This window comes from Tilletiaria anomala (assembly GCF_000711695.1).
Source record: "Tilletiaria anomala UBC 951 chromosome Unknown K437scaffold_148, whole genome shotgun sequence".
Lineage (NCBI taxonomy): Eukaryota > Fungi > Basidiomycota > Exobasidiomycetes > Georgefischeriales > Tilletiariaceae > Tilletiaria > Tilletiaria anomala.
Window position 1 is genome coordinate 1 of NW_013546874.1, and position 15472 is coordinate 15472.

Here is a 15472-nt window from a genome sequence, read left to right on the forward strand (position 1 = left end):
TAACAGAGTAGTTGCTCCCTCTTAAAGGGAGCATGCATCAAACAATCGTTTTATTCTAGTAACTTCGTGTTCACCACATATCGTGATATCACCCCGAGAGAAACCAACACTTGCCTTCACTCTATCTACTTCCACTACGTTGCCTCATTTCACATCCCTATCTCCAACCATGCCTTTCATCGACCTCCCAAATGCAAAATTGCACTACGAGATTTTCGGTACTGGCCGTTGCTGCTTTGCATCCCCGGTGCAGACGGCCGTGGAGCTGTCTTCCACGACGTCGCCAAGCACCTCTCACGCAGCTTCACAGTCGTGTGTTACGACCGCTGGGGCTACTCTCAGAGTCAGCACGTTGGCGCACAAGATTTCAAGAATCGACTCTCAGTTGATGCCGATGACGCCAGTGCCTTAATCACCCACCTCTCTACCGAACCCGCCGCCGTATTTGGGACATCTTCCGGTGCTATCGTTGCCACACAGCTACTGATACAACACCCGGACCGAGTGCGTACTCTTGTCGCCCATGAGCCTCCGGCATTTGCGCTGCTGCCTGAGCAGTTCCGTACTCAAGCCGCCGGCCTCGTCGAGCATATCTACAACCTTTACCGCGAGCAGGGCGTGCAGGCAGCCATGGAGGTTTTCTCCGGCGGCTTATCAGCAGGGGACGACGGTGCGAGGATGAGATTCTGCATGGATCCTACACGCGGAGACGAGATCCGCGCAAACTCTATGTTCTGGTTTGAGTTTGAGCTGCGCCAGTACACATCTGCCGCGCTAGATGTGGAGCGTATCGCAGCCGAGAAGGCAAAGTATATCCCTGTTGCTGGGAGTACGTCTGGGGATGGGCCTGGAGTTGGGCCAATCGCACTGCTTGCTGGCATGCTTGGAAAGGAGGTGGTGCGGCTCCCCGGAGGCCATATCTCGTATATGTATGATTCCGAGGTCTTTGCTGATGCGTTATTGGCATTGTTGGAGAGTGGGCCAAGAAAGTAGGGGAATTATAATGGCAATGTAAAAATAAGCTCTATCGTTTATATAAGTGAATAAAAGCAGCTTATCATGTTCTCTTAGCTGACGCTGTTTGGCGTTTACCTTATCTCCTCAACTGTTTGCAGGAAATTTGTGAGGCCAAGTAGCTACGTTATTCTCGTCATGGCCCAGGTGTCTCTTGTCTAATAGCCCCTCTACTGGTATTTTGCTCCAGCTGCTCTAGTCTGGAAAGGGGTTTGGAATTCCTACGCCTCGCTTTTAGATTGTACGGAACCAGGTTCACCGGTACCGGTATGACAGTTGCTAACTCCCCGTTAGCTAAGCTATCACGACCTTCAGAAGTATGGGGCAGGCAGTGACTTGCAATCTGCTCTTTGGACAGTGGCCAGGACGCGAGATCGACAAAATTGTACGTGAAGTAACGACCAGTCTGACGATTACGGATGATGAGGGCTACGTCAACATCGCAGAACTCTGCTAGCTCGTCGGCCTTGTGAATCAAGGTAGAGTCCCGTCTGCTCAACCTTTCGCTTCTTCTTTTGGATGGTTTGACAGCCATAATGAAGGATGATATTATTTCAAGATTAGGAGAACTAGCAGTATTCTTGAAATTGTTTTCCGGAAGACAATTTCTTCTGAAAGAGCGTGTCTTCTGGATGCAGCTAGCTTCTGGAAAACTGTGTCCAAGAGATAAGCTCGTCTTGAAGACTAGGTTGAGAAGACCCCAGTCTTTAGACGACGAATGTCGTAACTTCGCGCTTGCCCAGTTCTAATTATATCCGGGATCGACGAGGAGCTGTATCGGGTCGCTTCACCAAGCGTCCACACGGCCCCAAAATGCCCCATTCTATAATCGAAACAACTTTAAGTCTCGATTTTATTCCTCTAATCAATAAGCAACTCAATACACAGGCTTCGGATCCAGAAAGAAATCAGTGCTCAGGCAATCGAGGTCCCAATCAAAGCTCATGTCCACGAACGGCGTGCCTACAAGATCGGCGGCATCTTGCACCGATAGGTCTGTATCGTTAAAACGGTCAGCAGGTTGTTCCTTCTAACAATCCGTACTCTGTCAGCAAGAGAGAGATATTACTTTCTCCAGCCCTGCTAATATCTAACTCTCGAATCTTTTCACGACAACTCTCCAGTTTCTCAACGTGTTCACAAGCCTGCAGCTGCACTTTATTGCCCCGTAGTGTCTGAATGGCCTTTTGCCAGGAGGCCTGATACGGCTCGCTGGTCAGATCGATACCCCCGCTACCTTTGGGGTGAAGAGCCGCTACTAGAAGATTGCTAGCCGCGGCATGGAGAACTGTGGGGCGGGATTAGTGAGTTGCTTGAGAGGTGGCCTTATAATGAATCTCCTCGCTGGATCGCCTCAGCGAAATATGCCGTCCTCAGCGTTACAAACGAGCGGGGAGATGTGAAACAGGTAACGTCGACTGCGATTGTCATCTGGCTTGACCTGTCTCATGCAGGGCAATCAACGTTTATATGCAGGCGTGAGAGCGTGAGAGCAAAGCTCACACTTCGACCGTTTACCGATTGACTGAAAATGCGCCAATGGAGGAAGTACTGCGTGTATCAAGCAGAATATGACATTGGAGCAATGGAAAAGCTTGGCACGAGCCAAATTTATCAACATTGCCAGTACCTATTCAACGGCCGTGATAGAGGAGCGCATGAGAACTTAGGACATGGCTGAGACAGGATAGCATCAGCTGTATTGGTGATAACACTGCAATGATAGTAAAACGTGTACTGATGATGACAGCAAGGGGCATCTAATGCTGAAAGGACGGTGGATGACGCCGAACTAGCCTTCGTGAAATAATTCTGCAAACGGCGCGTGAAGAGGCATCGGCGACGAGCAGCACTAGGTAAACACCGGGCATGTCCTCATGGCGGATGATCCTGCTGACTGCTATGCCCAGCCGTCCGTGCAGCCGCGTGGGGCGATCAGAATAACCGCCAATGACCAAGTAGTTGGATGTGGTTTTGTATCGGGCGATGCGCTATTGTCTGCACGCGGCACTGTCAGCAACAGTCCATCGTCGTTTCAGACGCATGATACCTGCTTCCCTATCTCTACCCCTAGCCTTAACCTGACAAAGAGTACCGGTGTTCTCGTCACCCCCTTGTCGCTGCATCATTTCCTTTGTCAAAAGCTATTTATGCAGAGATTGAGCCATCGGTGTAATGAAAAAGGCATTGATTCTAGACGAAGCAGAGAATATAGGCTTTCTCGAGTTGTGCCTTTTGACTTGTGTCACGCTGATACCCCTGTGTCACCTTCTCCAGTAAGTGAGCGTACCAGAGACTCCAAGCAATACGTGCCGCGCGGACCAACGATTGCTTTGCAGTCTTTCTTTCAATTAGAAATAAATGTTAGTGAAAGAGACATCAGATCGCCCGGGGCTCGGGCTCCACTGGGGCGAGGCTTTCGGGCCTGTTGACTGGTGAGTCTGGGGCTGGAGGGGCAGGGAGGGGGTGGCCCCGTTGTGTTCCTCTGGCAGGGTTAATAGAGGGAGTGGCAGGGAGGGGTTGGGCCTGTTGTGGTCTCCCTCCGGCTGGTGCTCCCCCGGCTGGAGGCCTAGAGGGAGGGGCAGGGAGGGGTTGGGCCTGTTGTGGTCTCCCTCCGGCGGGTGCTCCCCCGGCTGGAGACCTAGAGGGAGGGGCAGGGAGGGGTTGGGCCTGTTGTGGTCTCCCTCCGGCGGGTGCTCCTCCGGCTGGAGTACTAGAGAGAGGGACAGGGAGAGGGTAGGGCTGGTCTGGTCTCTCTCTGGCGGGTGCTCCCCCGGCTGGATTACTAGAGGGAGGGGCCGGGCTTGAGGGCGCCTGGGGTTGCGAAGGGCGAGGACGCGCGGATCCTCCGGCACAGCCACGGAAACAACCCTTAATAAGTCGCTTTTCGACGTGGAGCGAAGCCGGCGTAGAGCCGACTGATTCATTCACCGGGATTGGGGCAGCCAGAGCGGCTATTGAGAGTAAGGGGAAAGAAAATAAGAGTATTCAGTGGATATGCATAATGTGGCCCTGCCTGAGTCACGCAAGGAATGGCATGGCTCACCAGGAACGGCAATGGCCAGTGCGAATAGGACACAGAGCTTCATAGTGTTGGATGGTTCAGAAGAAAAGGCGAGAAAGAGAAGACGGTGCAAAGTGAGCGAGAAAGACCAGATGTGATTGACTCGCTTGTCTTATCCTAAACGTGAGGTTGATGAGGAAACAAGATGTGCACGGAAGCAGGTTGACCACTTGAATGAATCTTTGGAAAAAAAAAGTTGTGGGTAAAGCGGAGATGAGGACCTGCCTGAAGAAAAGAGGGAATGGGGAAGATCAGGGCTCGTCGCCTGCTCCTTTTATTCGTCCCAGGTAAGCCTGGAGCGGCTTGAGAGAAGCAGGAGGACTGGTCAGCGTGGAGCCAAGTTCCCCACGTCATACTACTCCCTTGGTGGCCTGTCAAACGAGATAACAGGATACATGTCATGTGCACCACAATAGAGCTTCGTGAAAATGAGCCTGCCTCGCTTTTTCATTGCCGGCGGTTTTCAAAGGAAAGTCATAAATGTCCCGCCACACGTGTCTCATGTGCCTGATTTCAGGAACCATCCAACCGGCGTTTGCAGGATATATTCAGGAACGACAACGCCCGACCCTACAACGCCACAGTCAGAGCCACATCGGAGCCTCCGACACCTACAAAGCACCAGTGCCTACCACGTCTGTCTTCCATGCGTGTCGGCATTCTTCCATGCGTGTCGGCATGGTAGCATGTACGCTTTCGTGTCCACGTGGGGTGTCCCTTATTTTTGCTCCCGTCAGCAGCTGCGCGGGGAACAGTACTGCTATCCCCTGCGAGTCTCCTGTCCTATCTCACCTGTTGAACGAATAGTCTTGTTGCTGTTAGGCGACAGACACTTTTCCGAGCTCACCTCTTGCGTTAAAGTTGTTTCGTGTACCACAATTAGAAAGTGTTCTCCCTCATGGCTTCTTCGCATTCTACCAAAAGCCTGCAACACTTCCTTTCCTCAAGCCGGCGATATACTTTCACAACTCCCAACGATCATGCACAAGCATATGCGGTTTCGTGCGCCAGATGGAAAGGAAAACCTGTTTCCCGGGCCGTGACACAAGCTCGACCTTAAAAATTAAAGTATCTACAATGCAAATAAGTACAAGAAATGAAATGATCCCGACGAGGTGGTGCCACTGTTCGTCAAGTGGGACCAGTTAGTCGTTCAACAGGCATGCGCGTCAGTACTAGGTACAGTGAGTGTCTTTTGTTTGGAATTGAGTGCGACATACCCAATCTTCTCTTGACAGGATCAATTTTTGGGACGCCAATCAACAGGGAATGAAGTGCCTGGAGATGGGTGGGCTATCCATTGCTGCTGACGTCCAACTCGCACCAACTGATTCTACGGCTCTTCATCTCAATCTCGAATAACCTTGACTTGAAGAGCATGTGGCTTGCCGTTGGTTCTGGGCTGTGACGCCTCGCCTTTTTAATCTACCCAGTCGATCTCCTGGGGGATGATTTCGGACTGCACACCACCCAACTTCCCGACCATTTCCGTGGTAGCTGTCTCAATGAGACTGAATATCTGACAAAAGATCACCCAGAGAAGGAGCTTCAGAGTTCATTTGCTTTCCACCATCTTGTTAGTGATCGTCAGACGATGGAGTGGTGAGGTTTTGAGAACTGTTCAGAATTTGAACATGAGAGACTATACACGGGCCAGGTTACGTACGATATGCGACGCTCGCAAAGGCGGTTGTACCGCGAAACACGGCTTGAGGAGGTCGTAGGGGGTGTACGCGCATGTTGGCCAAATAATGTGCATACGAGAAAGACTTTTGGCCTCATTTCCCCACAGCTGGTCGAGCTGCGCTTCTCCTTTAGGCAGACACAACGGACCAAAATAGCGCGCGCTTAAGCGTGAGGGTAGACAATGCACTCCTGGGGAAAGGAAGAGGTAGGAGAAGAAGGAGAGGCCTTCTAGCAAGAGAGAGAGACTGGCGGGTTGGTACATGATATGGGCGGACCCAAGAACTAGCGGACGACGAGAATTGTATGCAATCGCAGCTGTGTCACTGCGGGGCATCACACTCGAATGGGTCGCTATCAGCATCTGATGCCGCAGCAACAGAAGAGTAACCATTTTCCTTTTCATCTCCTTCGCTCGTCCATCCGCGGGGTCGACCGTATGGAGGCCATGCAGCGTGCTTGTGCACCTTTTCAGAGTGACGGGGTGGATAGGTTACTTTTCAGAAGAAGCCCGCTGGAGCTCATCTCGACTACTCGCGCGAAAGACGCGCCCTGCTCGAGAGCAAAGGTCCGCTGGTGATTTGTGTGACGTTTCATCACTCACCTCATATTCTTCCTTCTCCCCCCCCTCTCCCCCAGATCTCGCAGAGTTGGAAGCGCTCACGCGGTGTGCATGACGGACACGCGGGTTTCAACCAAAGCATTCAAAGTTTTCAACGGTCAATGAGAGGTATTAGGGGTTATTTTTGGGTTTTGTAGCGTTGAGCAGATGGAGGACAAATCAACGCTCTGAGACAATCGATTGGACAGATCTAGAGAGCAGCCGCCCAGACCCAGATCCCACAGAACCCCTTCGCGTCCCTTTCCCTGCATCACGTTCCCCCACCCTAATCCTAAATCCAAAGTGAACACTGACGCAGCGTACATTCGAGATTGAATAGAGTTACCAATTCATCCTGAGCAGCACATCATTTCCCAGCGTTGTCGAGGTCGCCACTGATACCAACGCACGCCAGCGTTGTTTCGGCTCGTCACACTCCAGCAAAACATTGCACACCAAGAATCGAGAGGATACGATTGATGCGGCCTCAACTTTCAAGCATTCCCTCCGCCTTCCGCACCAAAGATATCGTTGACGTTGAACGGGATCGAAAAGAATTCGGACCACCAAGCGACGACTTCACTCTCTGGCAGATTTGCTGGCGGAGGATTAAGCTGCGAACCGGGCGTGGGTGCAGACATGTCCAAAAATTTAAACGGCGGCTCGAACGAGGGATTCTCGCTGCTGAGGACGTCTCCAGGATCAAAGCTTGGCGCCGGGGTAGGATCGGCGCTACTCTGATGCAAGTCAGAGTCGGTACGAACAGCGACTAGGGCAGCCGCATTTTTCAGCCCGCTATCGGAACTATTATTGGGAGGGACTTGCATATCGGGCAGTTCTCGTAAGCTTTCCATGCGTGCGCTATAGAGGTCACGAGACATGTATTAGTGGCGTTCAAGGAAGAAATCAAAGCGAAACGCAACGTATAACCCACCTGGTTAGCCGCTGCAATATATTGAGGGCACGCTTGACTTTAACTAGTTCGCCCCAACGATTTGGAGCCTTGTCAGTGAGAGACGTGATTTCGCAGAGTCCTTCAAAATTCTCTTTGGAACGCTCATCGAATGGAAACATCAAGCAGATGAACGCAGCCGTGGCCTAAACGTAGACGTCAGTCGAAGGACAATTAAGTCATCAACGAGCGTACTCACAGCCGCCTGAAAAGAAATGTAGATAGTCCGCCAGACAAGCGAAGTCCGCAGCGGTCCGAGATGCTCTACCATGAGATAAAGTGCGATGCGGATGCCGCGGATCGCATACGCACAAACAGACTTGGCCGCTCGACCGCTCGGACTTTGAGTGCTGGCAAGAGATTCGTGCAAACGAGGGCGGTGGGCGAAGATGAGTTCTGCAGAGAAGTCCATTGCGAGGTCGCAAGCTTGTTGCATGGCCTTCAAGCCTCTGGACGGACACGTGGAGCTCAAGAGCCGCTTTTCTACTTCAGCTGACTGACGCGGGGCTTCATCCGCGAGCGCATCGGATGAAAAATCGAGCCGCAAGCAATCCGGCAAGGTCGCATACCAGTCCAGTGCGTTTGTCGTCCATACATCGAGTTGCTCCGCCGTCCAGTCGACAATTTGCGACTCGTCAAGGCGCTTTCGTGCCAGCCTAGCTAGTTCACACTGCACTTCGTGGTGGGACGTGGCCAGACCCTCCGCCTCCCCAATGCGAGTGGAAAAGTGTGTGATCGCAAGCGGCCGGCCAAACACGCCGGAGAGCTGAGCATCCTGAATGACGATAGCCCACCAGAGAAGCCGACGCAGCTGCTTCTCCTCTTCACTCAGCGGCGTCCGAAACTTGCTGGGATCGACGTGAAGCCCGATCGACTGCGCTTGTCGAGCGATGCTGCCCAGAAGCGGCCAGAAAGAAGAAGAGCGCTCCGTGTTCCGCAGGTAGACACCGATCAGCAGCTGGGCATGGATCGTTTCGAGGGATGGAGAGCTGAGGAACGAACAAAGCCGTAGGGCTTGATACGTTGCCGACAGATGGGTGTCCGTCAAGTGGAATGGCGACCTCGACGAGTGCTTGCGGCCATCTGCGCCGTCGGTACGAGTTTGAATCTGCGATGCGTGGAATGCCCCGAGTTGGGGATTGTCAAGATCACAATGCTGCCCAAGAGCAATGACCATGAGGTACTCGGCAATCATCGGCAGCGGAGTCCGAAGTTTTTCCTTGATAGGCATGTTGAAGAATCTCTGCGCTCGGAGAATGAATGCATCGCCTCCAAGCGCAGGCCAGCGACAGGCGAATGACTGAGTAAATGAATGCAAGTCATCGATGTTTTCGCTTGGAGAATGGAAAAGCGGCGAGACCTCTTCGACAAAGACGGCCGGGTCCGAGCTCCAGGTAGTGTAAAAGGGAAAGGCCTCGTGCTCTGTGTGCAGAAACACAGTAAATGCGTCCTGTAGGTCGCGACGAATGGCATCTACGCCTGGCTGCCCTTGCGAATCGACGCGGACAGGCGCCTTGCCTCCGGCTCCGCTCAACGCCTGGGCTCTTCGGTGTGAGGACACCTGAAGAGCACAATGTCGAGTGGTCAGCAATTCACACAAGTAACAAGAGCCAGTCACCACTCACTGTCTCGAGCACGTCCACACCTGCAGCCCCATCGCCAAAGTACATTGCCTGGCCGTTCCCATTAGTGACAGTGCTGACAGAGGTGACACGAGACGCAGTGGTCGTCGCGTTAATCGTTGAGAGTGTTCCCATGTGTGCCGAGCCGTAGCCATAGTGAGTAGATGTTGAAGCGGAGGATATGCGAGGGGACCCCGCTGCTGTCTGACCGCCGCTCACTGCACGAGACGCGTGAGCTTCGGCGCGAGGATATATACGCGCAAAGGGCTCAGTGTGGGTCTCAACATCTTGGACAGCACATCGCTTGGTCGGTGGATTATTGGAACGCAGTGAAAAGGCTCGCATAGCTCGGGCGTTTCGATCACTTTTGCTGTTCGCCAAGCCAAAGTCTTGACTTAAAGAGGACAGAGCTTGAGCAGCAATGGTGTGGCTATCAACCGGAGCTGTGGTCGCGCTCTTTGGTATGTCCAAGCTGGACCTAAATTTGTTGGCATGCTGTTCCGAAGCTGCAGCTGCTGATCCTGAGCGCTGGAGGGCTAAAAGTTGGCTCAGGTGTGCCACCTGTGCCTGCGAGTCCGACAGCTGTCGGTGCATTGCGAACAACTGGTCAGCCGGATCGCCTCCCAGGCGGATCTTTTTAAGTGGCGGTGAATCGGAGGACCTCGAGCCGCCATCCAGTGGCTGAGTGAGGCTGCCGAGGGGCGGAGAGAGTGGCACATGCGAAGCCCATTGATCAGGCGCTGGGGCGCCGCTGGGCAGGGTTTCTGACGAATGCTCATCCTCGCTCTCCGCTTCCGAGTTGCTGGCGTTGGTTACGCTGTCAGTAGATGGCTGCTTCTGAAAGGCGCAGCTACCACGCTCGGAGGCGGCGAGCCGCCCTGCCTTGCCAGCTGAGCGAGCCTGAATCCGCCCGAGTCGGCTGTCGTAGTGACAGTGGGTGGTGAGACTCTTTTGGCAGCGAGCGCACTCTGGCTGCCCTCGGTCGCATTTTCGCTTGGCGGTCAAGCACGGTATGCAACTCTTGGGAACACGCTCGCGTCTTCGAACCTGTCGCACAGCGATGTGCTCGCCATTCCCGGAGCTGTCAATGGTCGTTTGCTGCTGCAGCGTCGAGGTCGTCATGGTTGAAGTGTGCCAGGCTCGAACGACAGCAGAGTCGACGGTCCCTTGTGAGGGACAGGAGCGATTCTGCCTCCTATTGGCTCATACATGCAGCGACATCAGCATGCAGGAATATGCCGAATTTACATCCAAAGCTCTCGTTGCATCGCTACGAGTGAATACCTGGCTCTGTATTTGATGTGGTTCCTCATCGGGAGGTGAAATGAGTGATGAACCAAAACGCGGGACAGCCCGTTGGTGGCTGCCTGACAGAAAATGCGGAGCGGCTGGCAAGGCACTACAGCAGTTTACTCTCATAAGCAATGATTGGGAAGCACGGGCGCAGGAATCCAAAGCGGCGGAGCTCAACATGTTCAAGAGCCTCTGCAACCTGAAGGCGGATCGGGATTAACCATGCATATTGACAGCCCTTCGCAGTTCTTGTTCGTCCCTTTCTAGCGCCAAACTTGCGATGCCTGTATAGTGTCACCATGTGCGAAGGCGCCTTTGCTGCTGCGGGCGCTTGTAGCTGACCTTGCAAAATGGCTGGGTTGCCCGCGCCGAACGATGGCACGGCCCTTCCTCCTTGCACTTGGCTCGCCTTGCCACTCGGGTCCATGACTCCCCGTCACGCGTTGTACCTGCTTCGCCGGATGTGTTGATTTGCGTATCCCCACGACCCGCTTTTTGTTCTATTGCTCCACGGCAGCAAGTCCCGTTGCGGAAACAATCATTTGGTCAATTACACCATTTGGAATGCGAGACGGACTCATATAATTTGATGTAAGGTCCTTGGAAAGCAGGCCCAACTCTCGAAAACGGTGAACAGCCGGTCATCAGCACATTAGGCTGCGAACACAAGCGATTTTTCTATTACCTCTGGGTATACATTTTGGCAGCGCCCCCGCTGAGGCCTGCACGCCAAAGTTCCAGCCATATGAACGTCCCTCGAAGTTCTGATTGTCAGTCTCGTCCAATTGCAGCCTTGTCACCTCTTTGATCTTTGCCGCATAGCCCGTCTCACCCATCACTAACATCGACAAGACGCCTTGCGTACTGTCCGCCAGTGCGATGTGGCAGCCCCCGTTCAAGTGATTGCTCCTTGGCTCGACAGTATTCGCCAGGCCGCCCGACGTGGGGGTCTGCCAGACATTGGTAGAGGCACCCTTTGAAGTTTGCCATATCCGTGCCCGCTACCTTCAAGCGCCCTGCTGGATCAACTTCGTAGATTACCACAAAACTCTTCATTTTTGGACCGAGACAATGGGTGGAAGCGATAAGAAACGACAGGTGCGGACCTGGTGATAAGCGCATTTATCTACCCCGAAGTCCGCAGCATCGTGCTCCGGAGGAAAGATCTGCCCTGCCTAGCCCCACCGCAGTTTTTTATCCCCCTCGCCGACGAGCTCAAAGACGTCCCCGATGCTAGTGTGCGTCTCCACCGAATATATATGACCACACCGTTTGGGTGACTCCACGTATGACGGGGCCCGTCATTCGCTCTCGGCGCAGGGCACTTTTGCAAAAGTTCATGAAGCCATCCGATCCACACACGGGGTAGATCCATATGCAGTTGTGGCCGATGTCTGGCACCTAGGCAATATCCGTGACCGGAGAGAATTCGACACCATGCGCTGCATGGCAGAACCCGCCCGCCAAAGTCGCCTGCAGAGAAGTCTTGTTGTTCGCAAGCCTGGTGAGAACAAAGGAAGTATTGCCGTCCGATGCCCGCATTCAACAATCGCCGGGTGACAACGTCGAGATCTTGGAGGTGCGTGAATTCATTCGAAGTGGCCCTTTCTGCTTGGTCTACAAAATCTCCAGACTTTCGTTTAAGCGACATGTCGCTACTGACGGACCATTGATGGAGATGAGATAGTGTTTGTCGCACACTGCGTACTCTTTGACGTATCCGCTTGTGGCCATGTTCTCGTAGTGTTGATCTAGTTGAATCCACCAAAAGGATCGACTGCGTATGCAGGGACCGGTGGATGGTTCGTCCAGCAAGGCGCATACAGATGCCGCTTGGAGGAATCAAACGAAAGCCAAGAGTGATTTCCAGTTGCTTTCGAGCTCGTTTGATTTGAGCGAGGGAGAAGCGCTACCGAACTCGACGATGAACTGCTCGGAGGTGTCAAAGGCCCCCACGGCGAGATGAAGGGGCATTTAATGGTCCAAACCTGTGCAGGGCAAGCATTTGTTGAACTTGTCCAAGCGTACATTCCTTACAACGTCGGAGCCGTGTCAAAGACACTCAAAGTCAAAAGAGAAATAGCATCTGGTAATGTGAATGAAAAAGCCATGAACAAGTGAGAATTGGGGGTTTTGAAAGATGCACACGCTTTTGCAGGTCGAGCGACCAAACATATTTGAACTGTGTAGCCATATGCCGAAATTCGCAGGAGCGACGCAATCAGCACAATTGCTTGGCATTCAGACACTGCCTTGTAGGCTGTGCTGGCTCAAAGCTCGTCTTATCCTACAACAGAAGCTAGCACGCAGTTTTCGCCCACTACTTCAGACTCACCGAAATGCTTAGCCCGCGGATCCACGCATAAATTGAAAACTCGGATCGGATCACGCGATGCTGGAGACGGAATGACCACGACTGACCTAAGAGAGGAACTTGACGCCATCAAAAGAGCTCATAGGAGTGTTCCAATAAGCCATATGGGTGATTTAATACGAGTACAACAATGTACATTCTATTGATCGCACTGATGTGTCTTCGTGTCGGGTATTTGATATCTAGCTCGCGTGCGGTGGTGATCGTTCCCGAATCAGTATTGCAGATCTGTCACTGCAGGGACGGCCTGGTTGGACTTGTCCTTTTCGGCCGCCTTCTCGTGGGTGATGCTGCTCTGCGCCGAACGCTCCGCGTTGCGTATGGCGTAAATTGGGGTGCTCCAGTCGTCCGACTCCCAGCACGGCACGGGCTCGTACCAGCCCTTTTGCGTGATTGGGACGGCGTCCTCGACCGGGAAGAAGTAATTAATGACGATGTAGCAGACAAAAGAGATGCTGAAACCGGCGATAAAGGCGAGTGTGTACATATGCTGCGAAGCAGTCGAGATGAACTTTCCGCGAACAACACCGACGAAACCTGCCATGTTGGCGCTGAGGCCGATGAGGTAAGCGGCATAGGCTCGCCAGTTGATACCCGCCGTATAATAGTATAGAGAGTGCTTGCCGTCGAGTTCAGCCGTGTAGAGGGACGTGACATCAAGCCGTCCGCGCCTGATCACCCAGTAGTCTGCCACCATGACCGCCGCGATCGAGCTGAGGAACACAGAGAACGAGGAGAGGTAGGTGGCAAAGCTGCAAGCCCAAGAAAGGCTTGTAAAGGAAGCTGTATGAATTTGATAGAGCCACATCGCGCGACTCACTTTGATGAAGAGCTGAGGATGATCCAAGGGCAATAGCTAAAGCCGATGGCCCAAGCGATGATGCTCCCACGGCGGATGTTGATATACCGCGGAAGCAAAGCAGTCAAGTCACTTCCGGCGCTCAAGCTATTGGCGGCAATGTTCGTTCCGAGCTGCATGACGACAAACGCGGCGGCGATGAAGAAGACGCCCGCACGATTCTGGCTGTTGTACGGATCCGCATCGAGCTTGAGCTTGAGCACAGCGAGGGGGCTCCACTGCACTTCACCGTAAATGACTTCGCTAGCAGAAGAGATGATAATTCCGACAAGTGAGGTGATCCCAAAGGTAAATGGAATGCCCATGAGCTGCGGAAGGAATGTCGAGCTCTGCTTGTCGGCCATACGCGCAAAGTCAGGGATATTGACGGTCAGCGTCGCCATATTCGAGACGCAGCTCATGGCGGCCGCGATCCAGGTCCAGGCGAGGTTCGAGCCGTGAAGCTTGGAGGGAGCTGTGAGCACCTGTCCGGCGCCCTTGGCTTCGACCAGCGTCCAAATGAGGAAAGCAAGGACGGCAATGGGTGCTACAATAGCCTTGACGGTGAACAGATGGCGGATCTGCTGCGGGTCTGGCCACAGGGCTGCAAAGTTGATAATGTTGAAGATAGCAAAGGAGAGGACTCCTTGGGAGGTGGTGCTAGACTGTGAAATGTGGTTGGGCAGGTTGGCGTAGGATGGCCAGATGGAGCGTATGCACAACGCGACACATTGGCCACCGATGTACGCTTGTACGCCTTGCCAGATGCATGCCATTACAGCACGCTGCAGGACGGGCCAGAAAGAGCCCCAAAGTCCGAAGCTGGAGCGGGAAATGACGGGGAAGCCAACGTGATAAACGGAAGCGGCACGCGAGTTCATGACGACAAATGCAGCCACAAGGCCGTATCCGACGATGACCGCGAGCCAGGCCTGCCACCACGAGAGGCCGGCGATGATCGAGGTGGCAGCGATCTGCCAAGCTGCAGTTGCAGAGAGATGGGACTGTCAGACCAGCCTTATCCCCTCCACATTGGACAATAGTTGAACCGCTTACTGTTGATGTTGCACCCGTCACTGAACCAGAAAAAGAAAAACGAATGCGCTTTCCTGAGAACGCAGAACAACGGACGCTGCGATTAGCGCCTTTCCAGATAGGACCGACTCATCATCAATACGCTATGACAAGACGCACCATTTTCGTCTCTCAGGTTGCACGGGCGCGAGATCGGGATTGGTGAGCAAGGCGGTCGACGTCGAGACTTCCGGGCCGGGCGCGTCACGGACCTGAAGGAAATTGGCTACTCTTGAGGTCATGATTGCAATTGCAGTTGATGGAAGCAGGGCAAAGGGTATGTGAGGTGATGGGCGATTGATGAAGAACGAATGCGGGGCTCCCAATCCTGAGCGTGGTCGAGGTAGCGCTTCTTGTATCCCCTTTCTCCTCCGTCCCACGACGACTGCAGAGGGAGAAACTTATCAAGGATGGGATCTGCGTGTAGCTCTTTTTGCCTGGATGCCTTGCTCGAGTGGCTACGTGGGGGATTCTTCTGACTTGCTGGTGTGAAAAACGTTATGGACACCTCTGCTGGCGATGGATGATGATGGTAGGGGTGTGGCTACGATTGGGATTGGGATTGTGAAAGCACCGCGCCCGCCAGCAGCGAAGAACGCAAGACGACGGACGAGATGGAGTTGGCTGCCGTGCCTATTAACCATAATCAAAGTACGACCATCACCGCCGACACAGAACTTGTCTTTCCTACTTCATCGCGAGCAACGTTATTTCCATAGTCCGGTGAACGAAAAATCAAATGTGACCGATAAGATTACGCAGCGCGCGCACTTTCTTTGGCTTTAGCAGCGCCTCCGACCTGATAAAGAACTCCAATGACGGAACGACGGACGGCGATCCGATGCTCGCAGATCCGGCGCACGGAAACGAGTCCGGGTTCCGGGTTCCAGCTGGTACGGATGGACTTTCCTTATCAGATCCTAATAACTATGTAATGTTCGTTTCCTCATGCCGCAT

The 15472-nt window shown here is 53.4% G+C and overlaps 5 protein-coding genes across 5 annotated transcripts; 1 reads left to right on the forward strand and 4 right to left on the reverse strand.

The window, feature by feature from the left end:
• Nucleotides 1-1126, forward strand: K437DRAFT_276651 (alpha/beta-hydrolase; the record flags this gene model as incomplete). Its single annotated transcript, XM_013384801.1, has 3 exons — nucleotides 1-218; nucleotides 254-829; nucleotides 1116-1126. Exons 1-3 carry the CDS (start codon nucleotides 170-172, stop codon nucleotides 1124-1126), a joined length of 636 nt encoding a protein of 211 aa, XP_013240255.1. The 5' UTR covers nucleotides 1-169.
• A 228-nt stretch (nucleotides 1127-1354) lies between these two features.
• On the reverse strand, nucleotides 1355-1549 carry K437DRAFT_211046 (uncharacterized protein; the record flags this gene model as incomplete). The annotated part of the gene is made up of 1 exon (XM_013384802.1): nucleotides 1355-1549. A coding segment is annotated over one exon (195 nt), but the record flags the coding sequence as incomplete, so codon positions are not given.
• Nucleotides 1550-6405: 4856 nt separating this feature from the next.
• K437DRAFT_259909 (uncharacterized protein) lies at nucleotides 6406-10220 on the reverse strand. The gene is made up of 4 exons (XM_013384803.1): nucleotides 8940-10220; nucleotides 7514-8875; nucleotides 7297-7460; nucleotides 6406-7223 (listed from the first exon to the last, which is right to left on the reverse strand). Exons 1-4 carry the CDS (start codon nucleotides 10056-10058, stop codon nucleotides 6857-6859), a joined length of 3012 nt encoding a protein of 1003 aa, XP_013240257.1. The 5' UTR covers nucleotides 10059-10220; the 3' UTR covers nucleotides 6406-6856.
• Nucleotides 10221-11214: 994 nt separating this feature from the next.
• K437DRAFT_43518 (uncharacterized protein) lies at nucleotides 11215-12166 on the reverse strand. The gene has a single exon (XM_013384804.1). The coding sequence runs from the start codon at nucleotides 12049-12051 to the stop codon at nucleotides 11356-11358; it is 696 nt and encodes a 231-aa protein (XP_013240258.1). The 5' UTR covers nucleotides 12052-12166; the 3' UTR covers nucleotides 11215-11355.
• A 521-nt stretch (nucleotides 12167-12687) lies between these two features.
• K437DRAFT_276653 (NCS1 nucleoside transporter family) lies at nucleotides 12688-15224 on the reverse strand. Its single transcript, XM_013384805.1, has 4 exons — nucleotides 14636-15224; nucleotides 14498-14550; nucleotides 13424-14423; nucleotides 12688-13355 (listed from the first exon to the last, which is right to left on the reverse strand). The coding sequence occupies exons 1-4, from the start codon at nucleotides 14755-14757 to the stop codon at nucleotides 12818-12820; spliced, it is 1713 nt and encodes a 570-aa protein (XP_013240259.1). The 5' UTR covers nucleotides 14758-15224; the 3' UTR covers nucleotides 12688-12817.
• Between the last annotated feature and the right edge of the window lie 248 nt (nucleotides 15225-15472).